The sequence below is a fragment of the Etheostoma cragini genome, chromosome 24 (assembly GCF_013103735.1).
Source record: "Etheostoma cragini isolate CJK2018 chromosome 24, CSU_Ecrag_1.0, whole genome shotgun sequence".
In the NCBI taxonomy this organism is placed as follows: Eukaryota; Metazoa; Chordata; class Actinopteri; order Perciformes; family Percidae; genus Etheostoma; species Etheostoma cragini.
In genome coordinates this window covers 7,619,112-7,646,324 of record NC_048430.1, presented here as the reverse complement: position 1 = coordinate 7,646,324, position 27,213 = coordinate 7,619,112, and the positions used below count along the sequence as shown (strand labels likewise).

The following is a 27,213-nucleotide window of genomic DNA, read 5'->3' as shown; positions in this document are numbered from 1 at the left end:
AGGCTCATTGTTATAACTGTACTGTACATTAATGGGAAAAATACTGTATTGTGAATTTATCATTTATTACTCTGTAAAAAAAATTAACCCAGAGAAATACTTTTGCTGCAAAAACCTTTCTAATTAAATATAGTCATAATAGTATAATTTCCCATTTTTTGGGATAAATAAATATCTTTCTATCTATCTATCTATCTATCTATCTAGTCAATGTTAATCCCCATGTGTTAAATTATAGAATGTGATCTTTTGGGTATAATGCTATTGTTGTTAGTGTAACATGTGTTGTATTTCTTTATTAAAAAAATGTTACATAAGCTCAAATACACATGTCTTAACTTCAAAGTGGAGAGTTCTTTTACTTCCTCCATGAGCTCATATACTTCATCAGCTCAAGGTATTTTAGGGAGTTTGAGGTCAGTGTTGTCTCTCCCCCCCCCCCCCCCCCCCCCCCCCCCCCCCCCCCCCCCCCCCCCCCCTCTTCAGTATGGTTTCCCGACTGCAGCACTGTTACTCAGACCTCTATCCTCATGGGTCAGTTGACGCTGTGTTATGTTCTGCTCCTGCCACTGGGTCTGGGTTTTGACTCTGAAGGTATGTACAGGAGATTTTAATAACAGGCAACGCACGCCAGTCAGCTACTTTCACAGTGCGCTAGAATAATGTGTAGCCTGTAATAAGTTTCCTAACTTTAATTTTTTTGCAGTGACTCTGGTGAAATCCATCGGGAGAGAACCAGATGTTACTCCATTGTGCAACGATACAACACCGAGTCACATCACACTCGTGGTGTGTAAGATCAGAACAGAGATGAGCGGGGGGGAAGAGTGTCTTCTGCTGTATCGATATGGACGGGACATTGACAACAACTGCAGCTCCAGATTCACACTCATGAGGTTGAATCAGAATATGGTTCTCCACCTGACCAGTTTAACACCAGGGGATAGTGGGACCCACACCTGTGAGTGTGCACATCCTGGTGGAACAGACATTCTCCATCTGAATATCACTGTGGAAGGTAAGCAGATATATTTTTCATCATACTTTGGCTACATTTAATAAAAGAATACAATTACTAGCCATATTAAGGGGAAATATAGGTGTCATTTTTCTAACAAAGATTATTTTCTTTACAATGTTTTAGAGGATGTAGATGCCGACACTTCAACACAAATGCTGATTTCGAGCTCCTTGATGGGTGTAACTATAATCATCACTATAACTGCAGTTATCTTCGGCTGTATCTACAGACGTGTACGACATGGGTGAGAGACTACTGCAGTGTTCATCAATATTTTTAGGAGTGTTTTATAACCTAATGGCATTGGACGCTCTAAAACAATATAATAATATCAATTGTGATGAACAAATGTTACTTGATTTACATGCAGCATCAAGCTTTCTTGGCTTTCCGTTTCATGTGAAGGAACAAAGTGCCTTTCATTTCCTGTCCTATCTATAAAAATACTCCGAAACTTTATGATAAATCACTAATAGATTGTTGTTTGACCCGACAGAAGACAACCACAACCGCTGAGCAGTCATCTGAAACAGGTAATGAAACGTCTTACATCTTATAGCTAGATTAAGCCACAGTGTGTGTGTATTGTATTTAGATATACAGTGTGTTTAAAATGAAAACAATACCCTAAAACACAGGAAGTTCTATTATTTTTTTTTATTATTTAAGATTATATTTGCAATTTGATTTCCCATGTTCAAATGTATACATTTCCTATTGTATTCATATATTTGAGAATGAGTGAGAAGACAGTGCCTTGAACCCTTTCATGAAGAGGTTTTTAGTAAATGTAGTGACACGCAGGAGTGAAATAATGAAGCCAGACTTTAAAAACATGATTCATTTATGTATTACAGGATGAAGATGACCCTTACACAAGCCTCCAGCAACCAGTGAGCGATCTCTACCAAACTATCTCAAACTGCAGGCAAGGCAAGATAGCAACGGTCCGCTTGGATGACCAGGATGTAGACGGGGAAGAGACTGATCCATGTTGCGAAATCTATGAAAACATTGTATTCAATGAATCCTGATAGAGAAACTAGTAATAAATGGATGTTTACGACTTACTGAGTAACAGAATACTGAGTGTAATTGGCCTTCAGTTCTGAGAAATATCCAAATTATTACTTTTTTTTTGCCTTTAATACATAATTACAAGCAACTAACATCATAAAAGAAAAAATATAATATTACAGTACTATCTGCAAACATTACAAATTAAAGGTCTTTACTAATACCAATTCATCTTGGGAAAATAAAGGAAAAAGTGGGAATTACACTGCAGCCAGTATATTAACTGTATATTAACTGTCTATTTACAGTAAAGTACCTTCAAATCTAAAACCTGTTTTTCAGTTTTTCAACACTTTTAACACTTTTTTTCATTGTTTGTCACTTTTTTGACGCTTTCAACACTACGTAACACTAACTTATTAACTTGAGTACAGTTTTTTTTTACAGTTAGCTTTTTTTATGTTCAATAAACCTCATTAATAGGAAATTATACCTAATCTTTAGTTAAAAAAGCAGAAATTAGAAATTATTAAGACTAAACTTAAAGGAATTGGTGATGATGGATAATCACAGACTGGAATACGTCAACTTTTACTCAGTACTATTTCAAAAACACTTCAGTTTTTATTTTTTCAGATAAATAGAAAATGGAATAAGACGCCCCAAAATGAATGAAAGTAGAGATTTGTACTTGCCAAAGAGCGTTGTGTGGAATTAATCATGTTATTTTGGGGAATTATAAAGATCTTTGATATAGGAAAACGGGTCAATTTGACCCGAGGACAACATGAGGGTTACTGGTGATCTGCTACCAGCGTATAACTGTAAATTTACAATGAGAAGTTTTACTCTGCACACCTACAGTTATATATAGTTATATATTGTTGTCACTGTAAGGTTTATGCGAAGGGTTGGTAATGAATAGATAGGATAATGATAATACTGATAAATGAAAAACAAATCAGGTTTAAAAGGTACGGGGATCACAACCAAGACTATCAGTACCTGGTGCCCACCTTCTGGTTAAAATAAGTACTTTTAGGCCCTGTTTACACGACAACGCTCGCAGGTGAAAACGCCAAAATATTTGATCAGATGTGCCTTTTGTTCCTATAGCGACAACGTTTTGGGGGATTAAAAACGCAAAAATAGTGAAACCACCCTCCAGAGTGGAAACGCTCCACCGCCACGGTCCTAAATGGTAAAACCACAAAAGTGTGTGTGTGTTGGTCACTTCTGATGTTTCAACACCAGCGTCTACTGTTGTGGTGGCTGCGGACCTACCTCATATTTCATTACATAAATCAAAATATAGAGTGATTACCCGCTATTTCCACTCCGCCGGTGGGTATCCACTGCCTACCTATACTTGGTCCGGATGGCTTTCAGCTTTGACGATATCTGACTTTTCCAGATAGCGTGTTTCTCGTGTGGACATGGCGTCCCTCCAGGTGCAGGACCCTGCTGAAGAAACTCAGACAGTATGTCCATACGTTGTGACTGGCAGGACTCCAGGTAGGCTTCGTCTAGTTAATAGTGATCCTTTTTCTTGCAACCATTAATAAAACATGATCTGTGGTAATCAGGTGGTTAGGAAGCACATCTAATATAAAAGGTCCTTTGCCATTTATACAATTTTATGTGAAGAATGTATGCAATATTTCACCGTGTCCTGTTTCTTTACTGAAAGAGAATCATTTTCTGCTCACATTCTTTAAGATGCTGGATCATGAACGCATGCATCACCCATCAAAAGAAAAGTTTTTTTTCTGAAATTATTAATCCTCAACACCCCTAGTTATTTTAAGTTGTTGCTGGGCACTTGAAATGTGTTCATGAATGTTCTGTATAAAACAATGTGTGCTGCTATAACACCCTATTTTGCCATTTTGTGGGATCAATATCAATCTATCTATCTATCCATCTATCTATCTATCTATCTATTGCAGTGGTCAACAAGTCAATGCAAGGAAGTTTTCTAAATATAACTCCTATTGTAGGACTGTTTTATTGCTTTGAGTTGAAGACTTTCTCATTATCACAATCATGTCAAAACCACATCCTTAAAACTACACAGAGAAAGGTGTGAGACCCTTTAGCCCTTCTTGTATAATGTTAAATATTCTGTAATTTCTAAAAAATCCAGTCGTAACTGTATAATTGCTAACTGAAGATGCCATATCCTCCTACCTTATAATACTTCCATCATATAAACTAGATGACAGGTTGTTGTTTCTTCATTTCACTCGCATGATGTGAGTTTCTGTCACTTCCAGCTGTGCTGTATGACGACGATGCATGAAAGAGGCCAGAGACAAACGAGCTGCTGAGACCCTGCAGCTTCTGTTCACAGCTCAAGCTCAAGGATCTATAAATGTGATAACCACAACAAGTAAGTTTTAGCATGTTGTGGGACGTACAACACACTAACCGTACAAATTGCAAGACCACTGTTCAAGTTCAAGACCTTTATTTGTCCCAGAGGGGCGATTAGTTTCGCTGCAGTAGAAAAGAAGTTCACACCCAGTACATGACAACATCGATTAAAAATACAGGATCAGACCAAATGGGTAAATTAATACCACAACATTCAAAGTTTAAGTCCAAGTGTGCCTTATGTGCAGACGTTGCCTATTCTTTACAGAGTCAAGCAGAGAGATAGCAGAGGGTACGAAGGAGAATTTATATCAAATTGTTTTGGCAATATACAGAATACTTCTTGGTTGGATCCAGCTCAAACTGGCTGATGCTTGATCATGGTACATCTTATTGTGGACAGGCCCATTACAGTTTTTTAAGAGTCTCTAAAAAGGAAGGCGGGAGCTCCTGCAGCACTTCCTTTGTAAGAGAGTCACACCAGCTCTTACCTCTGTGAGAGTTCTGAGTCTTAGGTAGCATGAGTGTGTCCTCCTCCCTTCAGTACAGGACACCGTCCACTGCCAGCAGCAGTTACTTCTTGACCAGAATGCCAAAATGGAGACCATGCTTGTTTCTGCTTTTGCCCCTGACTGTGTGTTTTGACAGCGAAGGTAATGTACGGAAGTTAGTTTACATAATGTAAAATGTATGCAGGTGGCTGTTCCCTATTTTTAAACTGGCTTAGGTGTAAAAAAAAAAAGAGAACTAAATATTTTCTGTGGTTCTGTGATTTGATATTCACAAAATGCAAAACTACGGCTATCACTAAGTCAGACGGTTGTTTGCAGTGACTCTGGTGAAATCCATCGGGAGAGAACCAGATGTTACTCCATTGTGCAACACTACAACACCGAGTCACATCACACTCGTGGTGTGTAAGATCAGAACAGAGATGAGCGGGGGGGAAGAGTGTCTTCTGCTGTATCGATATGGACGGGACTTTGAGAACAACTGCAGCTCCAGATTCACACTCATGAGGTTGAATCAGAATATGGTTCTCCACCTGACCAGTTTAACACCAGGGGATAGTGGGACCCACACCTGTGAGTGTGCACATCCTGGTGGAACAGACATTCTCCATCTGAATATCACTGTAGAAGGTAAGCAGATATATTTGTCATCATACTTTGGTTAACTTTAATGAAAGCATACAATTACTAGCCAGATTAAGGGCAAAAACCGGTGTCATTTTTCAGATTTTTCTTTACAATGTTTTAGAGGATGTAGATGCCGACACTTCAACACAAATGCTGATTCTAAGCTCCTTGATGGCTGTAACTATAGTCATCACTATAACTGCAGTTATCTTCAGCTGTATCTACAGACGTGTACGACATGGGTGAGAGACTACTGCAGTGTTCATCAATATTTTTAGGACTGCTTTATAACCTAATGCTGTTGGACACTCTAAAAAAATATAACTACATCAATTGGGATGAACAAATGTTAGTTGATTCACATGCAGCATCAAGCTCTCTTGGCTTTCCGTTTCATGTGAACTGACAAAGGAAGACACTGCCTTTCATTTCCTCTCCTATCTATAAAAATACTCCAAAACTTTATGATTAATCACTAACCGATTATTGTTTGACCCGACAGAAGACAACCACAACCGCTAAGCAGTCATCTGAACACGGTAATGAAACATCTTACATCTTCATTTACGTGGTTCATTTAACTTTAACACGTGTGTCTTTCTGCAGGAGCCAGAAGACATCGAGCCATACAGCACCTTCATGCAGAGAGAGAGTGGACTTTATTCAACTGTCAGGTTAAATGCCTGTTAATGCCACTAATAATACAAACATGTCAACCACAGAGGACACATGCAGGGGAATTTACTGACCTATACTGTCTTAAGTGAAAGGGGACCCGTTGCCCACCAGGTGGCACTGTTTTGCATGTTAAAAGCTTTCTATTGGTATTATATGTAAGTTATTATCATAAGAATCAACAAATGATCTTATGAACAAACTGTTCAAACTAAGTTGTTCTCTTCTTTATTCCCCTCTCTCTTTAAATCAGATTTAGAATATAATTAGTTGCATCAAAGTGCACATTTCATAATAAGGCTCTGTTGGCAATGGGGCCACTTTTTCAATTAGAATAATCCAGATTCATCCTTCTAATGCAGGGTTTAGTTAGTTAGTTTTAGTTAGTCATTGTAGCACGGGAGTGATGCTTTTATTGTAAACTTTTGTCAATAAGAATATACCTTTTTTTTTGTGTTATGCATTTTTTTTGCCAAGGCAAGCAAGATGTTTATGATTGCTATGGTAAAGTAAGGATTGTAGTGAAATTGAAATGTTTGCTTTAAAAAAACTCAGCTACAGTACATGAAATAAAGAAATAATATCAAGGATTCTGACCGTTACCATCTGTTATTTATACCATTGTTAAGATATTGTTTAAATCATGGGAAATCTTGTCTGTATCTGTTTCATAAATCAGAGATGGACCTTATTAACTATATTCAATCAACTGTTTTAAGCAATCCAAACCCACAGTGTCACCTTGACTTCTTTTGTTACAAAGAATGAGGAGGATGTTTTTTCCTTTTCACTAAAACACGGAAATCCTAAAGCTCTGGTGTTCCCCTGTCAGTTTTTTTTGCTTTTACAGAGGAAGTGTGACTAGTTTTCAGCATTTTTTCTTTGGCTGTTTGCAAAAATCCCAGTTTGAGACGGGCTTAAGGGTCAAGATAATAGAGTTCCTCAGCACTATTATAAGGGAAATGAATCAGCTGTCCTGATTGGAAAAGCAAATTCATCGTCCACGCGGGATGCTCTAAGTGAAATGAACTGAAGAAGACAGAGCAATAATGATTCAGCTTAAATTAAGTGAATTTAGCATTTTCTCAGGCACAGAGCTTAACTTTTGCATCAAGGATTCAATCAGCAAAAAAAGCAGACTGTTCTCATGAAATGGCATATGTATGACACATCAATTCGTATGCCGTTATTGGCGTGTTATCAAGACGCTTAGTCGCTTTTCACGGGGTTATCAACGCCATTTGGCCTCCATTGACTTACATTACCCTGCTAAAGTGTGTGAAGTTACGCTGTAGTGAGGGTTAGCTAAACCGGTTCTTCGTTTCCTAAGCCCAACCAGCGTGTCATGTTTCCTAAACTTAACAGTCGCTTTCCTGTTGCAATAAAACGGGATGTGGCGAAAGAACGTTGGCATGTACGTTAACGCGAAGTCATCATGTCATGTTGAAAAAAGACGGTCACTTTGTAATTTACTGTACATGTCTGATGAACCACATGCTGCAGATTTAAAAACACATTTTTGTAGTTTGAACTGCGTTTAAGTAATCTCCGAAAGATGGAACAAAGTAACTGAGTACATTTGGTCAAGTGCAGTACATTTTTGTGCTTGTACTCCCTTTATGCTACTTTATACTTCTATTGCAACCTCTTCTATTGTACTTTTTGCTCCATTACATTTCTCTGACAGCTTCAGATACTACTTCCTTTGCAGACTAAGGCACAGACGTGAGCTTTTAACAGTCTTAAGGATTACACTCGATCTGAATACTTCTCTAACCACTGCTGCTAAGAAGGAATACAGCAGTTGCTGTTGGCAACCTCGGCTTCTCTTCTGAAAATCTACTTTGTGGTGTTCCCCAAGGTTAAGCCCTTCTAATTCTGTTTGCCTTGTACAGGCTTCCTTTCATTGCCATGCTGATGATATTCAACAATACTTACATTTTTGCCTCAGAGTGTGTCAGTTTTACTCATTCTATGGTGTTTTAATGCATGGGGTGGCGCCGGGCCAATAATAATGGACAATTTCTGGTCAAGTCTAGATCCTAGGGCTGGGGCTTTAATGGTAACAGGCATGGTAATGGGCACATGGTAATGGGCACAAGGTAATGTTGATATGGTAAATCACAAGCCGCTGGCTATGCTTTGGCGTTGTATTCTTGTGTCATATTACAGGTGTCGGCTTCCAGGTAGTGCAGGTACTTCCCAGGTGTCATTCATATTTTGGAATCTACAGGCCTATGTTTTAAATTTCCTAAGTACTATCGCTTGCTACGCAGGAATATTTTGATTGCAATTGCTGAATCACATCATGTATTACATAATAAAGTGCATTTTAACACACCTTTATAGTTACATCATGAACAATCAAACAGAAACATTGCATAGAAAATGTGGGTTTGTTCCCATTACTTTTGTACTTTGTAAGTAAAGATTTGAATCCAAGAATTTGACTTGTAACTAAGGGGTTCTACAGTGTGGGTCTGTTACTATTACTCAATCTGAATACTTCTTTAACCACTGCTGCTCAGAAAGTATACAGTAGGCTACATTTAGAGGATCACTAAATCATTTATAATCTTTTCTCAATGTTTTTTCTGTACAGTATTTTTGCAAATCACCAGAGTTCTCTCGAGAGCACAATTTGAATGTGCTGAACCAGTTACTCTGGCATCGAGTAATGCTGCTCATTAACTATACCCTTGTAGCCAAGCTGCACCAATCACATCGTTGTATCTGATATAGGCAGGGCTAGAGGCGAGCTGCACCAATCACATCGCTGTGTCTGATAGAGGCGGGCCAGAGGTGAGCTAAAGTTACAGTTTAATCTACCAATTAGCTCCGCTGGTAGCTAAGCGTGTGGGGCTCTGGATACGTCACCACGTGTGTTGTTGTGATTGGTTGTAGTGTTATCCAATTGGGCGCAGTAAGATTTTCCGACGCACGCTTGGTACCGCCCCTCGAGATGGCCGACTTTCATTACTTGATACCAGACCCTTAATCTTTCGGATTTTGGTCTGGATTTCCAGGCTAGCAGGATGTGGCAACATGCTAGTATGTTATTCGTTGGCTGACAGGTGTTTTTCAGTTGCTGTTGGCAACCTCGGCTTCTCTTCTTAAAATCTACTTTGTGGTGTTCCCCAAGGTTAAGCCCTTCTAATTCTGTTTGCCTTGTACAGGCTTCCCCTTTCATTGCCACGCTGATGATTTTCAACAATACTTTAATTTTAGCCTCAAAGTGTGTCAGTTTTACTCATTTTATTGTGTTTTGATCTTAGTTGCTTTATTTATTTATTTAGTGACTCACTTTGTGACTGTACAAACATGCTTTAAATGCAATTCCATTGTGCCAGTGCCAAAACACTCCAGCCCGAAGTGCCTTAACGACTACCGCCCTGCAGCACTCACGCCCATCGTAATGATGTGCTTTGAGCGGCTCGTCCTGGCACACCTTAAAGACTCGCTACCATCCACATTGCACTCACACCGGTTTGCCTACCGTAGCAATAGGAGCACAGAGGATGCAGTTTCCATGGCAGTGCACTCTGTGCTCCCACATCTGGACGATAAGAACACTTATGCATGCACGCTGTTTGTTGACTTCCGCTGAGCATTTCCCACTGTCATCCCGGCTAAGTTAATAGCCAAACTTGGAGACCTGGGCATCAACACCTCCATGTGCAACTGATGTTGGACTTTTTGACCACTGAACCATTCTATATCCTGCACTTACTGCTATTGTACTTCTGGTTTGACCTAAACTGCATTTCGTTGCCTTGTACCTGTACCTATGTAAAGGCAATAAAGTTGAATCTAATCTAATGTAATCTTATCTAATCGAATGACGTTCTGCTCTTGACAGGTGCTTCACAAATATTTGCATACTTCTGGAAGGCTGTTTCATTGCAAGTTAGTGGGAGGGGGCCCACCGGATGACTCTATAGTCTTGTGTAGACTCACACTGAAATCATGTCAAGGGATATGACTCATGAAAGGGAACCTTTTGGCAGAAATTAGATAAACCGTGACTGGAATACTTAGGTATTCAGATGCCTATCAAACCAGGAAACCTTGAAGGGACATATGAGATTCCGCTCTTTGACTGGGTGAGAGATTCTAATGCAGTTCTACATCCCCTTGACATATTTGTATCATCAAACATGAATACTTGGCTTCCATAGCAATGCTCTCCCAACTTTTGGTGCACTTTATGGTGTAATAACTGAGAAATCCAGGGGCAAGGCTAGAAGGGGGGGATTGGCGTGGCGCTGGGCCCTCCTGGAATGTAAAATATGATTCCCCCTTCCGTTTTCCAAGAAAGCTGAAGTTATTCTGCCGGCTGGCAGGGTGTGACTTACTGCTGCACACAATATGTTTCAAAATCAGAGAAGAGGAACTTGTGACAATAATAATGGACAATTTCTGGTCAAATCTAGATCATAGGGCTGGGGCTTTAATGTTGGCATATGGTGATGTTGTTGAGGTAAATCACACCTGGCTATGCTTTGGCGTCGCATCCTTGTTTCATATTACAGGTGTCGGCTTCCAGGTAGCGCAGGTACTTCCCAGGTGTCATTAATAATTTGGAAGCTACAGGCCTATGTGTTAAATTTCCAAAGTACAATTGATTGCCACACAGGGAGGACTTAATTGCAACTGATGAATCACATCAGGTATTACATAATATAGTCCATTTTAACTCACCTTTATAGTTACAGCGCGAACAATTAAACAGAAACTTTGCACAGAAAATGTGGGGTTGTGTGATCTTAATGACTTTACAGGCATAGCACAGAATAAATAAATGTGATGTTGAAAATGATTGATGATTGAGGAGAATTCATTGGACAGTTGACAGCTGATTAAATGCAGATTTGGGGCTGCGGGTTCACATTGTGGCATGCTGTACATGTACACAGAGCAGTTAGGTTCTTTCCAAGAATGTGTAAACACTTCAAATGAATTACACAGTAACTTCCTCTTTTGTAAACAAGATTTTTCAAGAGATTAAATGTGGCAAAATCCACGAAAGATGCAACATAAGAGTTGGTGCATAAAAAAACTTCCATGGTTCACTCACACACACACACACACCCTCAGGCCTCATTTAAGCATGTGGATATTAATGTTGAATTAAATGTTATAGCAATTTATGAGGATGACTGAACAGGACATCATAAAATGATATGGAATGAGATTCTGTCATTTACAGAAAATATGAAACATAAAACATGTTGACGAAGAACTGAATCCACACTATACATGCAACAGGATTGTATTTTGTATTTTGTATTTGTAGTAATCCCACAATATAGTATAACTGAGGATGGGCAAAGTGGTTGGTTTAGCATTGAAAATGGTAATGGAGCCAAAATGGGATATTAACTTAATTATTTCAAGATCTGTTGAATATGAATTTTGAAGAATGACACAGTAAAGTACTTAGATTCTTCTTATACTATTTTAGAGAGATTTCATGAGTATTGTCCTCTCGTTACACAGAACTACAGTGCTGCTTTTGCCTCAATGGGGGGGGGGGGGATTTTCCCTTAATTTAATTAAGATTCCCCTAAATGTAATTAAGGGAAAACTTAAATGTCAAGCATCACATGTTTGGTATCATGCATACTATTATGACAACTTGGACATGATTAGATACTTCAAAGGGAAATGGCGTTACCAATTTGTTGGGGGGGAACTTCTACTTCTGCTCTGGGATTTTTTTGACCACTTGGGATTAGTGTTTGTTGTAAATTGTTCTAAAGATTTACTGGACTTAATGACAGAAAAGCAATGTGAGTTTCAAAATGAGTTTGAAGCGAGTCCAACTGGCTTTCTTTATTGGACCTCGCCCTCAATAACACTTAATAACACTTATATAACCTGAAGTATTATTGATTTTATTAAGAAAATATTAGCTATCTTATGAATATTCAAAGGGTTAGTCCAGCATCATGAATGTAGTTTTTATATCATGCAACTGTTAGGATCTGCAGTACTTTGTCAAGTACCCCTTGATCTCCTGTCTGTTTTCCCCTTGTGTATGTGTGTTTGTGTGTTTGTGTGTATGTGTGTGTGTGTGTGTGAGACACTGGGCGTGGCTCCAACACACACCTGCTGCTCCGTACACCTGTGGACCACCTCTCAGATTGTCTGCTACCTGTTTTAAAGCGGTCCTTTCTCTCCAACCTTTGCCAGTTTGTCGTGTTTTCTCCCGTGGCAACAACTTGGTCTCTGGTCTACTCGTGTGCTCAGTCTTGTATTTTTGGAAACCTACCTAAACTTTTTTCCCTCTGTGCCAAACGGATCAGCCATACTCACCTGACCAGCCACATCAAGCCTCAAGCCTCCTGCACTTAAGTCTTTACATCTTTTTATTCAACCTCCTTGTGTTCACGTGTCTGCATCGTGGATCCAGTTAAAAGCTAATGCTGAACCTAACAATGTAGTATTTAACTCCAACCATATGTACTGTAAGTAGTTCTGTTTTTGTTGATAATTGCTTTAAAGCATTCATAAATTAATTTCCCTAATCCCCTGATCATATAACCTCTTTATTGTAAAAACACAAGGCTCCAAAAAAAAGCCCCTGCTTTCTCTCTTTCAGTTTCATTTTAAGGGCTTTAAAAGCCAGCTCAGAGGCTAAACTGAAAGTGTTCTCTGTACAGCTGTGGATAATCATGTTGCAGCTCCTCATACTGGCTGGTTGGCTATTAAAAGGTAAGTGACACTGACAGGAGACAGCAAGCTCTTCTATACTGTATATACTGTAGTAGTTTTGTTACATTACAAAATACAATCCAGCCTTTCTTGTAGTCTGATATTATCATGTTCCCATATGTTTAGTCTACAGTATATTTATATTCTGTACATGCATAGTCAAAGTTTATTCAACAAGGCATTTTTTTTACACTAAACATCACAACAAATGGATATTTTACCATAGGTCTGCTGTTTTTATTTTTATTTTCAGCCTGCACGTCGCAGATTACCGGTTATGGAAACACAACAGCTGACTATGGCAGTGATGCACGTTACAGGTGCGCAGTAGCCAACCATTCAGGTACAAACGTTTTTTATTTAATGTAATTTTTTTAAATGCCATTTTTATAGTGAAGATGTGACCATTAGTGCAGTATGAAGTATTCCAAACTGTACTGTACTGTACAAACTGTAAATGAAAATAGGCTATATATATGTAGTATATGTATGGTTTTATAGATTTGCCAATTATCTCCCAATTGACTAATCAATTAATTAACTAATCATTTCAGATGTGCTGGTATAAATTAAGTAGCTAAATACATACAACAAGTCAAATCTTAATTTGTGACTTAAAGGTTTCAAATGATCATGTAGTAAAAAGTGCAATTTTCCCCTTTTGAAATTTAGCAGAATACTACTTATAAGTACACGTTTCTCAACTGTTGTACTTTGGCACTTGAGTAAATATATTGGTTGGACCTTTCCCAACAGGTGTGCGCCAGGTGACATGGCAGAGGCTTTTCAAAGACGAGTCCATTGAGAATTTGGCAACCTACAGCAAGCGGTTTGGACAGCAAGTGAACGAGCCTTACACAAAGAAAGTGATCTTCACAGAGGCGTCTCTCAGCTCAACGTCAATCACGCTGGCCAATGTCACGTGGGGGGATGAAAGCTGCTATATTTGCTCTTTCAACGTGTATCCCGATGGGTCCCAAAGAAAGCAGACTTGCCTCACTGTGCAAGGTAAATTGCAGAAAATTCCCGTAAGAATTCTGTGGGAAAAGTCCTGAAACTAAATTGGAATTCTGGGAATACATGAAAATAAAAAAAGAAGTAATACCAGCATTGTTTTTTCTGGTTATAGCCTAAAAATTAGACTTTTTCTGAAGAGTTCCGTTTAATTTCTAACTTGTCTTTATTCTGTAATTCTTTGTCAGCTCTCACAAATGACCACTTTTTATTATCTATTTGTAGGGATATCCGTGTTTAAAACAGAAGTGCAAGGTCCCAGCCGTGAAGAGGACAAAGAATACTTGAAGGTTGTGTTCAGGTGCTCTGCTACAGGTAAACCGGCTCCAACCATTCATTGGGACTTCTCACCTAGTGCCACCCCGGCAGACCAACCACAGACCACTTCAGTAAGGAACAGTGACCAGACTTTTACCAGCAGCAGCAACATCACCCTGCAAGTACCCCCCAACTGGAAAGGAAATGTGTATTGTCTGCTAAACACTGGGTTAACGGGACAGAGGCGGGAGAGGATTCCCTTTTCTTTACCTAAGAAGAAGGAGGAGGAGGAAGAAGGTAGGCCTGTCAATCATGTTGTATAGACCTTTTACATAGCAACATAGTGTGTTGCTCTTAGAAAGTGAACTGTCTATTTCTATTTTATTCACAGTATCAAATGATAAGAGTTATCTCAAGACACTTTACAGATAGATTAAGTCTAAACCACACTAGAATTTACAGACACAATTTTCCACGAGCAAGCATTTGGTGCGACAGTGGTGGGAAAACTTCCATTTAGACAGAAACTTTGAGTGGTGAGGAAAAACTTCCCTTTAGGTAGAAACCGCGGACAGACCCAGGGCGCCATCTCTCGGCTTTGTCACCGGTTTGGACACAAACTCCGGGATAGATGTTCACTGTACTGTACAGATGTACAAATACACTGATATAGATGTAGAGAAATAGGATTAATAATATGATAGCAGTTGGAATGATGAGAAGTATGATCTTTAGTAAGACAGATAGTGGAACTATGACTACAAATAAAAGTTGTAGCAGTTCAGGGAATAGAAGGGCGAGGCTTAGTGGGGTGCTGCTTAGCAGGGTGCTGCTTAGCAGGGCGATGCTTAGCGGGGCCATGCTTATCGGGGCCATGCTTAGCAGGGCGATGCTTAGCGGGGCCATGCGTAGCGGGGCCATGCGTAGCGGGGCCATGCTTAGCGGGGCCATGTTCATCGCCCTGAAGATAAGTTAGTTACGAGCATTCCTGGAACATGAATGCATCCAGATGGAAAGAGAGAGAGGAGATCAGTGTGTCAAAAGAAGAGCCGCCAAGAAAGACAACCCTGTTGTAGTTTACTAGAAGGAAAGCTTACACTTCCCAGCCGTCAGCTTGAGCATTCTGAATGACGCCGTCCTCTCACTGTGTGACATATCATAACAAGTTTATACATTTGGTCTTGGTGTGCCAGTAAGCCACTGATTATGCATCAGCATTTTCATTTCAGTTCACTTTGTGGTTTCCCAAGAAATATATTGTTGTGACATCATTATTAGGATGTGCCTAGCTGTGTCCCAGTTCTGTGACGTTTCTCGCTTGAACCAGGAACTCAATAGTCAGTGACGAAGTATGGGAAGTGCATCAAATGCACCGTGTAAATGAATGAAAGTACTTACTGGTTGGAGTTTTATTTCTGTAGTATTACTCTATGTGTACACAGGGCATTAGGGTCCATTTTAGTCTCACCATTTATGGTACTAGTTTAGATTTGTAGTTTGTAGTTGTAATTGTACTTGTTTTTGTGATTTTTGGTGGTTTATATAGGTGTCTGTATTTATGCATCTGGATTTCATTGCACTAGCACTTGGGAAAAAAACTGGCACCTTAGTTGTGATCGGAGAACTTTGTGTGTATTCCACGTGCTTATCATTGATTGCCACACTTAATGATTTCCTTGTGTTGTCTTTTGCTGTGTATGACACCATTGACCGTAACAGAGTCAGCTGTGCAGTGACTCATTGAAATACCAACACTTTGGTTTCACTTCCTAAGCTTTCATTTTGAAGAAAACCCTGGCCCAGTAATGAGTCATGACATTGGCTTTCCCATGCGGACGTCATCTCACAGGCCAGGGAAGTTCATTCTCGGCGGCAAAAGTACAAATGTTACCCTGAGAATTCCCCACCTTCCTCCTCATGGGAAATGTAGTTTACCTTAGTACCGTGCAGACTAACCCTATGCTGTTTGTTTCCAGGGAAAGGACTATCTTCATTATGGATTGCCCTTGCAATTACTGCTGTCATGTGTATTTTAGCAATTGTTGTGGCTGTTGCAATTAAGCGAAAAAGGTGAGATATTTGACACAATGCAAGACAATGTATTAGTAAATGTGGTATAAGTCTCCTCATGAGCAAAGTGTATTTACTGTTTCTCTTTTCCTGGCAGGTTAAAGAGCAGCAGAAGAGATGAACATGTTTAATCAGCATTTGGACTTTTCCACGGCTCATTTAAGCATGCAATCATGAAAGAAATCTGCACTTTACTGTGAGTCAAGTTAAAAAGCTGCTTTGCACGATCCATTTTCCACTGGTAGTTTTCAAAAATACCATTTCTCTTCAATTTCCAAACCTAGCACTTTAACATTTTAGTTTATAGAGCTACACTCGAAGCAGTTGTTCAGGCTTTGTAGAATGTAAAAATGACCAATGTTTTTCTGGATTATTACAGTGTATGACAAATGTGAGCTGATAGTGAGCCGACGAGGAATCTACAGTTGAGCTTAATTTATTCCATGCAGAACTTTCAACCTCTTATTGGGTTTACAATGATTGCAACTTAGTGCACTGGTGTAGTCAAGGTTTGCTTTAAGGCATGGGTCTTCAACAGGGGCTCTGGGACTGCAGGGGGGGGGGCACCAAATGATTGTTTATTTTTGAATGTGTTTTCAAAAATGAAAATGTCTTACCATGAATCCAACATATGATGTGCAAATATTACTCAGGTTATTAGGGAAAAAATACCCATTATGCATATGCTTACTGGCCTGTAGGTAAGGCAGTCACTAAGGTAACCACCCACAGATATCGTTCATCCTAAAGGTTTTACCATTCTACATGTACATGATTCATAAAATCATGCAATACTATTTTAACAGCTTACTATTCTATTCACTAAAAATGTATGTATTAAGGCTTTAGACCGCCCTATTGTAGGCCCTGTCTAATATGCAACTTCATTTTCTACTAATACATGTGGTTAAGTCCTTGACTTAAAAAAACGTTGATAAGCCTTGCTTTAAGGTAATCCAGTAGGCACATCACATAACTAACTCATGTATTGTGGTGAAAACAAGGAAATGTCCTCTGGCAGTGACATCTAGTGTTGAAAAAAGAGAAAGGGGGAAGAAGAAGACGGTTACAACAGGAATGTAAAGATTTCAGTAGCCTACGCTCATTTTTTGCACAGCTAATTTATTTATTCAATGAAATCCTCTATAAAGTTTACAGGTGAAGCAATCCAAATTAGTGTATGCTGAAATTAGTATGTATATAAAGTATGTGTGTATTGTGTATGTATATGTATGTGTGCATGTATACTAAATATATAATTTAAATAAGAGATAATATATTGAATGATAGACATAAATTAAATAAGAGATAATATATTGAATAATAGACATGATAATATATACGTTTTGGTCATTTTGCATTTTCATTCATTGTTTGTGTACTAATGTTATTTATTTCTCATATGCACACTCTGTATGGTGTTAATTGCGATGGAGATCAAGATAAAGACAATCTAACCTTTAAGTTGATGTGTTTTGTCATTCCATATGTTCATTTGTATTTTGTCTGGTCGGTGAAACCATGATGTTTTAGTGTGGTAGGTGATTTCACTTATGTTTATTCTGTTTAGTTAAATTAAAAAATGAGACTCCTCACAACAATAGAAGTGGACAAGATGTATTGATATTTATTCCATTCATATATGGAAGTGAGGTGGTGTTTGTCCAGTGATGTATGTCTCTGGATATTTGAAATTTTTGAATGAGGGTACAAAACCTTTTTATCTTCCTCTTAACACTGCTCCAACCTGTCAGAAAAGACTTAAGTGATGTAATTTAAATACATTGTAACATTTTGAATCCCTTCCCTATACTAATTATATAAAGGTATATGTGAATAAACAGTAGTTGTACGAGTCATTCTACTTTGACTTTGTACCTTATCTTGGAGTTATTTCCTTCACTGATGTTTTAAAGTGTAGCTGTTCGTCTCCCTGGGATTCACTTTGGTTGGAGTCATTTTTACACTTGTTATTTATGTATTTGACATCAACCCTGTTCAGCACTTTGGTCAACTGTTGTTGTTTTTAAATGTGCTATAGAAATAAAAATTGACATTGACGTTCCCTTTTAATTGTAGTGCTATTATGTATGATGACGTGTGGTACCAGCACTCTGATTTCTTGATCACAGAAGTAGTGGTTGCAAACGTGGGCAACCGGACCGATGTAAACTGTGGTCCCCTTGTTGTCCGGGGCAACCGTTACTGTCAAGGTTGTGAGTGAAGTCCTTTTTCTATATTTTCTTTTTATACACTTAACACATCTGTCAACAAAACGTTCAATTCTTGGTCTTTATGTTCTCTTTCGCTGCAATGAATAATGCAGTCATTGCCAGTCCGTAAAGGAGACAAATGCATGCCGAATTCTGCAGAATTTCTTTTTTATTTCCAGTGTTCCTTCAGTAAGTAAGACAGCAGCGGGTTTAGGTGATTCTGAACGGGGTGGGCCGGGTGGACTTAACCAAGGGTGAAGCTAAGCATGGTGACCTATGCTTTTAGCTGAATGTTAATGAAAGCATGCTAAACATGTAGCTGAGTTGGCCTTTTGTAAGTATCATGCGGCTAAGGGAACATAGTTTTCTTGATGAAATGTACTTGTTTATTTGTCCGCATCTAACATAACTTTGTGTTTTTTAAGTAGCCAATTCAATTTTAGGGTTAGGCCTTGGAGAGAAGAAGAGGGATATTTTGAAGTCAGTCACACACACCAACAACAGTTGTAGAATTTTTTAGTCTTTTTCGGCAGCAGGTCCAGGATTTGTTTTGTGGTCTAATTAATTGGGGGAGGGAACAACTCTTGAGGCGATCCGACCTTCCCCGACATCATGTAGATGGCTCTCCTACATCATCACCTGATAAAGAATTTAAAAATAGTAATTGTAGTATAAGTTAAGGAATGTAAAACGTGACTGAGTCTACTGAAAAACCCACTACAATTAAGAGACAAATCCAGAGAACTTGCTGATTAGATTTTTACCATTTTGGTCAGCTGGTTGATTATTTGTCGTCCCCACGCCGAGCTTCTGTCGCAAAGAATCCAGTGTCTGACATGGGATCTGGCTCGCGTTGGACTCCAGGTACCTCAGCACATAGTGGTCAGCATCGGTCAACACAAAGCGGCGGCTGAAAACTACAAAAACAGACGAGAGAGAGAGGAGAGAGATGCTGTGAGCTGAGATTTTAGGTTATCTATTAAACAAGTATTGGAAATTGAATTCTAACTTCATTACAATTCGGCTTAATGTATCTAGTAGGACATATACAGTAGCAACATGAGTTATATAATGCAGATTTTTCCATGGAGAAAAGAGGTCATTTCTGACAAAAAAAAATATTCCTTTTGAAAACTGAGACATAATAACAGAAGAAATACAGGCTGTATAACTGAGAATGTTACCCTCCACAGTGGCTCCAATAGCAAAGTCTGCAGGTGAGTAGAAATCAGGGTTGTCCAGTGTGGAGCCCGGCTTGGGGACGCGGGTCTTTTCCAGGAACAGGCCACCAATGATACCAGAATTGCGACTGGGCTTTTCATAAATACTGATCATGTCATTGGACAGGAAGTAGGACATTATGAAGCGTCGGCCCTCATCTCCGGGATTCGGGGAGTCCTGAAATGTCCGTAACACACGACAGCTGAAGTACGGAGCGAAATGATCTGCTTTGTTGTTAATGACTCTGAATTTTGAGTTTGGTTCTTGTAACTCTGTACATATATTCAGAAGGTTTAGTCAAAGAAGCAGCACAGACACATTCTCACACACGTTGGACTCACCAGCCTGGCACAGTAGCGCAACACTTTGTGGTCGTTTTCCAGCATCTTTAGCACATTCTTTTTGGGGGGCTCGGGAATTAAATAGAAACAATTCTGGAGAGAGTCTTCAAGTGAACCAAAACCATTATAGGGAGGAACCTCCTGGAAACAAGAACAGGAGGAGGCTAATGAATCTATCACAACATTAAGTCACAAACCCTCAGGCAATACTGATGATATAGTTTTGTAAAGGACAACAAAAGAGATCAGTATCGGTTTCTCACCTTCTTCTTCTTCTCCTGAAGCAGGTCAGTGTTTTTTGGTACCTCTGAGGGATTCATCTTTATGTCGGGGTGGTTCTTTTGGTAATACTCTTTAGTGAAGCCATCACAGTCATACAGCAGGAAGTGACGGCCCAGCAGGGTAATCCTCTGACCCACCTGGAAGTCTTTGGGCGAGTAGTACTCATCTACTTCTGCTGTTGAGACCTCCAGCACACAGCTGGGAAAGGTCTCTGGATAGGAATAAGAGTATTGTAATGAGTGTTAATGTGTCTTTAAATCTATTTCATGTTGTTTAAAACAATTCAGATTGTTCTGTAGTGCAGAAATAGTTAACAAAAACATAAACAATGCTCAATTACAGTGGGAAATCCTATACATTGTGTTGTTGATGTCCTGATGTAATATTAAAGACACTTTCAATTTTGACTGTTCATCCCTGGATGCAAAGAGACACCCGACCGAAGCACTTTATTAGATCTAATGCAGCTAAAAGTGACACAGCGTTGCATCTCACCCGACTCTGGTTTGATTTTCTTGGGCAGCTTCTGTCTGCGCATCAGGACAGGGAAGGGATCGCGGCCACTGTTGGGTTTGTGGATTTCTCTGATCTCCACCGTGTCGTCCACTAGGTAATACTGCATGGTTACAGGCCGGGTCTCCCCAAACAGAGAGTCAGCGTCGTCCCACAGGGCAAAGAAACGCAGCACCTGACCAAGAAGGGGTTGAAAAGCATGAAACTAGAATGGGTTTGCCCAATGCAAATCTCCAATTAAAAACACCCAATTACCTATGCAGGGTCACTTATTTAAAACATTTCAGTGGTTTGGAATGTCACTTTGTTTTAGCTTCCATAAAGGTGTCAATTAATCTATGAAATTGGCTTCACTTGTAACTGTTGCTATAGGCTCAACATTAAATTGAAAACACAGGCGCTTCACCAAAAATTCAATAAAAAGGTTTTAGTTAGACTAGGTGACCTATACTGAATAGGAGAGGTTACTGTGGTCCTTCTTCTTTTTTAATAGCTTTGGATTAGGCTTTATAAAAATGATAAAGTGAGTTTTTGAGTGGTCGGAATTTCCGTTTACCTTACGATCCATGGTGAGAAACTGCTGCTTGTTGTCAAATTTGGACGGTGTTATGTAGGAAGGCCGAGGGTTTTTGTCACGATTTACGCAAGGCATCGGCTCCGGGTCGTTGAGAACAATGCCCTCACTCTCCAGGAATTCCTGTATGTGGTGAATGAGAGACAGACACAGACAAAGAGTGTATTTACAACAACAGATCCATAACTTTTTGTCAGACACGCACAGAACATAACACTGCGAGAGCATTCATACAGCCAGGTAAGTGATGTACCTTTGTAAAAGCATCGCAAAGTGTGATGTGGTACTTGACCCCGTACACCTCCAGGTCCATGCCAATATTCAGGTCTTTCCACTGGTAATGATCTCCACGTTCATTCTTGGGCAGACACTGACGTTTGATCCGTTTTCCCTGCGGCATCCCAGAATTCTCTACCACGGGCTCAATGATGCACATGCTGTCATCCTCAAGGTAGTAGTAAATGACCACTGGGCGTGTGCGGCACTCCTCTTCAGGGGAAAATAGGATATTTTCCTGAAAATATGCATAGTAGCGCAGCACCTACTAGACAGGAGGGGGGTGAAGAAAAGACAAAGAAAAGGAATTTATTAGACACTTAACTGGACAGAAACAACCATCTTCAAATACTGGTCTTCTACACCTTAATCTACCTTCTTGTCAAGGGCCACATGAGCTGGGATGAAGTCTTCTACTACACTCTGGTCAAAGGAGCCGTAAGTAATGTCTGGCGTCTCAGAATACAGTTTACTGAGCTCCTGCTGGATTAACTGCTCTGAGTAAAGAGGATCCTGTCCAATGCCCACAGTGGGGCGACGGGGCAGAGCATAGCCATTCTTGTAGTCCAGTGTCTGGGGCCGATGGAAGACTGACTTCTGCAGGGACAGATCATTCAGGTGGATACATTAGCTCTGGTAAATCACAATGAAAACCACAATGGTGCCAGGCCAGCTATCAACATTAAAATGTAGGCTATATAGCTTGAACCCATAAGATACAGTGACTACAGGCTTACTTGTGTGTTTACAATGAGAAATTACAAAACAGAGGCTTTAAGGCTCTATGGAAGTTATACTGCAGCCACTCTATTGCTCAAGGTGCTAAGTGGAGAAGAGCAGGAACTTACTAAAAAAGAGATGAGTATACAAAAACCCGTATTAATATGAGACTTAAAGTTGGCTAATTAAGTTCAATGGACGCACACAACAGTTAGGCATACAACTGCGACTGTCACTTGTATGTTGCTACTGTTGGGCTTAATTGGACTATTAACCTATTGGAGATCTTGAACTGCCCTGGGCAGACGGATTATACCACTTAAAGAGAGGGGTGGCCGGTAAAAAACAACCTTAGCAGAAATACTTTGTATCGCTAATTTTAATATTGATTTTAGAAACTCGGTCAGTCCTGAAGAGCACTGTCGAAACTGTATGATCAGTTCATACAGCCTAGTTTCGACAGTGCTCTTCTATTCTATATGTAATGCAAATGCATTTATCTGTATGAATGCATTTGCATTACATATAGAATAGAAGAGCAATTTGCTTACAAATGAATTGACTATAACGGTAACTTAAAACGTTATAGCCTGTAGGAAGTTCTTACCGTAACATCATAAAAAGAGTATCCTGGTAAAAATGGAAGTCCGTTATTCCAGTTCCCAGACATCGTCGGTTTTGAGGTATTTTTTTAGATGTCCTCACCTGCACAAGATGTTTAAACGAGTACTTTTCGTAATTAGTGAAATAAGTTAGCCTAGCTAGCTACGTTTTGTTACACTACACAGCTCCGTCGTAGTAAGTTTGTGGTATCCATGGAAACTGCAAGACAGCAACCACGTCTAGAACATTTCAAAAACAACTATTTATGAAAACTAGGCAACTAAAATGCATTCAGTTTAAACCATTAAGTGCAATAAATGAATGTCCAGAATGACAATTTACAAACTTTTAAAAATAGTAGCGTTAAATACCAGAGTTGTTTCTATATAGAAATGTTCAGTGGCGAATATCTTACACTAGCCTAACATTACGTGGTATAGCCTAATTTATTAAAAAAGGAAGAAGTTTTATCCGGAAAAACATTTGCAGTAGCTCAAAATAACTTCATAAATGGGAGACTTTATCAACACAAATAGCTCTAACTCCACCACCAGGGGGCGAGCAACACCAAATCTCACTGATAGAAATTGATAGAGGTCCTCCACTGTATATAACGCTAGCCATAGACAGTTGAAGAAATGCATGTAGCTAGCTTGCCATTCTAGCAAACAGAGCACTGCTTATCTATGCCTTCACCTCTTAATAAGAGTTACAATAGCTGGAAAAGGCAATGCAGGTAACTGTGAATTACTGTATCAAAAATACCAGATATATTTAAAAAAAACAAAAAAAACTCCTATGCTTTTATATTTTTTTGATTCTTTTCTTTAAATGCCGAGATGTACGTGGTCCCTTTCTTAGGAAGCAGATACATTCAGACGTGTTTGTGCGCCCACGTGCACGCACTTCGTGCACTGTACGGCCTCAGGTGGGCCCTTAATATTTCCAGTCGATATTGGGCCACAGCCAAGAAGGTGGAGTCGCTTCAGACCTGCGCCAATTTCACTTTGACACATTTGAGCGGTAGATTCAAATGAGACACGATGGCGCTCCGTGCAGTCTTACAATCCCTTTGTGTGTTGGGAGTCTTTTACAAAGGTGAGAAAGAGAGGATAACCTTAATTGTCTATATCATTTAACCCCTTTTGTTCTAGCCGACCGCACATGCGAGCCTGGTCTACCTATGGGGTTTCCGGGCGTCCCGTTTGCATTGTTTAACGCTAAAAATCACATTCGTTATCATATCTTGCAAAGGAAATGCCTACACAAAAGAGACTTCACCTGGACGCCGAGTAACCTCAACATGCGCACGGTGGGTGACCTGGATACCCATGGTGCACGTGTACTTTATACTGTTGTATTCATCGTGTTATTAAAGCTGCGTAATGTTCCAGATAGATCCTGTCCTATGACACACAACAGCAGTCAGTAGGCTACTTGATAAACGGTCAGCTGCTGCTCTGAGCGCACCAGAGGATCGACACATGCATTCCAAATGAGAAAAAAAATGGATTTACGCAGCGTCATAAAAGTGTAAATTCAGCACTTAGGATCAGTCTCACGACTTTGTTCCATATAACCTGTTGTAGTTGTTTTTGGATTATTTAAAGTGAAGAAATATGCCTCTAATACTGTCATCTCCTGCAGGTCTGACCTCTGTGATAGAGAGCCAGCAGACTGTGATGGCAGCAGTGGGAGAAGAAGCTCAGTTAAACTGCCAGCTGATGCAATCTAAAGATGTTGTGCAGGTCACGTGGCAGAGACTATTACCTGAGGGGGAAGAGAATCTAGCTACGGACAACAAATACTTTGGTCAAACATTGAATGCTGGTTTTGAAGAGAAAGTGGAGTTTAAATGTGCTGGACTGCAGAACAGCTCCATAGCTATCAGGAAGGTGACGGAGCAGGATGAAGGATGCTATCGCTGTTTGTTTAACACCTACCCTGAAGGTGCTCTCACTGCTACAACCTGCCTCCAACTCTATGGTAAGAACCCAATCTACATTAATAAAGACATTGACGTGATCCTTCCTATTTTTAAACCCTTGTGTTGTCCATCCATCCATCCATCTTCATCCGCTTATCCTTGGGTTGTCTTCCTTTCAAAATCACCAACTTTTGTTGTGGCTTTTTATCAATTTTTTTTTTTTTTTTTACTTATGCTTTTGTCCCTTTTTTCAACACTTTTGACGCTTTCTTAAAAATGTTTGCCACTTTTTTGATATTTTCAACACTATGTAACACTACCTCATTAACTTCAGTTTTACAGTTGATTTGGGGATTTAGGGTCAATAAACCTCTTTTATAAAAAATTACACCTAATGTTTGAGTTATAAAAGCAGAAATTAGGAATTATTTAGACTAAAATTAAAGGAATGGACGTTGATGGATGATCACAGACTGGAGTATGTCAACTGTTACTCAATGCTATTTCTAAACCACTTCAATAAGACGCCCCAAAATGAATGAAAGTAGAGATTTGTACTTGCCAGAGAGCGTTGGGCATCAATCCTGTTATTTTGGAGAATTAAAAACACTGATATAGGAAAACGGGTCAAGTTGAGGGTTCATATATCGGATCTTTGCAGAGCTGCACGAAGCCATCCTCCGTGTTGGAGAATCAAGCTCTCCTGGAGAGGCGGTGGTGTCCTGCTCGGCCACGGGTCGCCCTGCTCCCACGGTTACGCTGACCGTCCCTCACCACAACTCTTCCAGTGTCACCAACCCCAACGGCACAGTCACTGTCACCTCCACGGCTGTGCTGCCTCGTCTCCATGACGACCGCACACGGGTTGGATGTGCAGCGCGAGTGCTCTCTGGTCGTCAGTTCGAGGTGTTTACCGTGATTCCTGCGCTCCGACAGCCGTCCGCTGATGGTGAGAAACACTTCTAAAGAGACAGATTTATGGATTGATACATACTTTATTGCTCATGTCTTTTTGGGGCTTTTGAGGCGAAATCTAGGTTCAATAACAGGGATTTACTCATCATTCCCATTCTCATATCTCACTTATTCTTTGTTGTTTATTAATCATTCTCATTTACTATTTCAGAACTGTTCATAATGTTCATACTATTCATATTGTAATATAATAACATAATACTATTTATCACAGTATCCCTTGCACTATACTCCACATTTAAGTATTTTTTTATTGAACTCTTCATTGCACTCATGCCTCTATAATGTTTCTGTTTAGAGTATGTATATCCTGTGTATATATTAATGTGTATATATTGTTTTGGTTGTTTTGAGTGTGTAAGCACATTGTGAGCAACGATGCTCCAAAGAAAAATAAAGCTGATTCTTCTGGTCCCAGAAAGTTAACCTTTAGGTGGCCTCGAGTCCTTTGATATGTAGTTGGTTTATGAATGTTAAGTCTTGGTAATTTAATTCTCTTCTCTCACAGATTTCACTTTGATCATTGTGTTGTCCGTGGTGATGGCCGGTGTTTGTGTTGCTGCAATCATCATCGTCTGGCTCATAAGAAAATATTGCTACTGGTAATTTCAAACGTTTACATTAACATCTGTCTGGTGGTAACACGTGTGTCTCAGAGTTGATTTGGTAACAATTAATTGAGATTATTTCAGATACAATCCATAAATGAATATTTGTTGCTTCAGTCTGCCACACAGGGACTCTGAGGAGAACAAGACACCACAGAAAACAACTAAAGATGCTTATGAGTAAGTCTATTATTTCAATTTTCCACTTGTATTGGCATCTTTACCTCCCTAACTAATGAGTTATTAACTCATGAAACCAAAAGTGATGCCCTTGACTCATGGACTATTGTGTATTCATTGGAAGCATATTTGTCTGCATCACTGTTGTTCAGACTGATTCGGCAGCTGACTGATGTCTTGTTTTTATCCGAAGGCCCAAAACACCATTAATGAGTGAAGTGAATGAGTTATGGCAGCGGACGTCTACTGGAAGAAAAAAACATCGCATCCACTCTAAAGTACCATCTCCAACAGTAAGGGTCAAGCTATTTAGTGACACAGAACCACCCCCAAGGCCGGAGTCCCTAAAGGAAGACCGTTGGACTGGAACAAACCTGCCTTGAAGCCTGAAAACATGTTTAAAATCAATTTTCCAATACGTCTGTCCCAGTTCATAATGATGATTCCAGCAGATCAAAGAGAGTCATGCATACTGTAGATTTGGCGTTCATGT

General features: G+C 39.6%; 4 protein-coding genes across 7 annotated transcripts; 3 read left to right on the top strand and 1 right to left on the bottom strand.

Moving 5' to 3' along the window:
• Window positions 1–469: 469 nt before the first annotated feature.
• LOC117939660 lies at window positions 470–2,363 on the top strand. The gene is made up of 5 exons (XM_034865140.1): window positions 470–594; window positions 707–1,018; window positions 1,145–1,265; window positions 1,518–1,554; window positions 1,879–2,363. Exons 1-5 carry the CDS (start codon window positions 531–533, stop codon window positions 2,053–2,055), a joined length of 711 nt encoding a protein of 236 aa, XP_034721031.1. The 5' UTR covers window positions 470–530; the 3' UTR covers window positions 2,056–2,363.
• Window positions 2,364–4,633: 2,270 nt separating this feature from the next.
• Window positions 4,634–6,448, top strand: LOC117939661. The gene is made up of 5 exons (XM_034865141.1): window positions 4,634–5,067; window positions 5,245–5,556; window positions 5,675–5,795; window positions 6,056–6,092; window positions 6,160–6,448. The coding sequence occupies exons 1-5, from the start codon at window positions 4,935–4,937 to the stop codon at window positions 6,241–6,243; spliced, it is 687 nt and encodes a 228-aa protein (XP_034721032.1). The 5' UTR covers window positions 4,634–4,934; the 3' UTR covers window positions 6,244–6,448.
• Window positions 6,449–12,838: 6,390 nt separating this feature from the next.
• LOC117939605 lies at window positions 12,839–27,108 on the top strand. The gene is made up of 9 exons (XM_034865059.1): window positions 12,839–12,945; window positions 13,199–13,288; window positions 13,702–13,953; window positions 14,185–14,514; window positions 24,678–25,016; window positions 25,619–25,906; window positions 26,441–26,534; window positions 26,658–26,720; window positions 26,914–27,108. The coding sequence occupies exons 1-9, from the start codon at window positions 12,906–12,908 to the stop codon at window positions 27,101–27,103; spliced, it is 1,686 nt and encodes a 561-aa protein (XP_034720950.1). The 5' UTR covers window positions 12,839–12,905; the 3' UTR covers window positions 27,104–27,108.
• Window positions 19,043–23,251, bottom strand: LOC117939606 (EF-hand domain-containing protein 1-like). 4 transcript variants are annotated; one of them, XM_034865064.1, is made up of 11 exons: window positions 23,035–23,251; window positions 22,083–22,304; window positions 21,685–21,972; window positions 21,414–21,554; window positions 20,840–21,032; window positions 20,326–20,555; window positions 20,063–20,203; window positions 19,685–19,898; window positions 19,377–19,417; window positions 19,265–19,331; window positions 19,043–19,139 (listed from the first exon to the last, which is right to left on the bottom strand). In XM_034865064.1, the coding sequence occupies exons 1-11, from the start codon at window positions 23,095–23,097 to the stop codon at window positions 19,111–19,113; spliced, it is 1,629 nt and encodes a 542-aa protein (XP_034720955.1). In that variant the 5' UTR covers window positions 23,098–23,251; the 3' UTR covers window positions 19,043–19,110. The 4 variants fall into 4 exon arrangements, with proteins under 4 accessions (XP_034720955.1, XP_034720951.1, XP_034720952.1 ...); XM_034865060.1 differs by having other exon boundaries at window positions 19,265–19,417; XM_034865061.1 differs by having other exon boundaries at window positions 19,265–19,417; window positions 20,063–20,200.
• Window positions 27,109–27,213: the final 105 nt, after the last annotated feature.

What these genes read in the sequence shown, in the direction of transcription:
- LOC117939605 (XM_034865059.1), top strand. Translation starts at nt 12,906, where the DNA reads ATGTTGCAGCTCCTCATACTGGCTGGTTGGCTATTAAAAG. An exon ending in CCGACAGCCGTCCGCTGATG is followed by an intron (nt 25,907 to 26,440) that starts GTGAGAAACACT and finishes CTTCTCTCACAG; the next exon opens with ATTTCACTTTGATCATTGTG. An exon ending in ATAAGAAAATATTGCTACTG is followed by an intron (nt 26,535 to 26,657) that starts GTAATTTCAAAC and finishes TTGTTGCTTCAG; the next exon opens with TCTGCCACACAGGGACTCTG.
- LOC117939661 (XM_034865141.1), top strand. Translation starts at nt 4,935, where the DNA reads ATGAGTGTGTCCTCCTCCCTTCAGTACAGGACACCGTCCACTGCCAGC. An exon ending in TACAGACGTGTACGACATGG is followed by an intron (nt 5,796 to 6,055) that starts GTGAGAGACTAC and finishes TTGACCCGACAG; the next exon opens with AAGACAACCACAACCGCTAA. An exon ending in TAAGCAGTCATCTGAACACG is followed by an intron (nt 6,093 to 6,159) that starts GTAATGAAACAT and finishes GTCTTTCTGCAG; the next exon opens with GAGCCAGAAGACATCGAGCC.
- LOC117939660 (XM_034865140.1), top strand. Translation starts at nt 531, where the DNA reads ATGGGTCAGTTGACGCTGTGTTATGTTCTGCTCCTGCCACTGGGTCTG. An exon ending in TCTGAATATCACTGTGGAAG is followed by an intron (nt 1,019 to 1,144) that starts GTAAGCAGATAT and finishes ACAATGTTTTAG; the next exon opens with AGGATGTAGATGCCGACACT. An exon ending in TGAGCAGTCATCTGAAACAG is followed by an intron (nt 1,555 to 1,878) that starts GTAATGAAACGT and finishes TATGTATTACAG; the next exon opens with GATGAAGATGACCCTTACAC.
- LOC117939606 (XM_034865060.1), bottom strand. Translation starts at nt 23,097, where the DNA reads ATGTCTGGGAACTGGAATAACGGACTTCCATTTTTACCAGGATACTCT. An exon ending in TTTGCGATGCTTTTACAAAG is followed by an intron (nt 21,555 to 21,684) that starts GTACATCACTTA and finishes CACCACATACAG; the next exon opens with GAATTCCTGGAGAGTGAGGG. An exon ending in TTCTCACCATGGATCGTAAG is followed by an intron (nt 21,033 to 21,413) that starts GTAAACGGAAAT and finishes CTTCTTGGTCAG; the next exon opens with GTGCTGCGTTTCTTTGCCCT.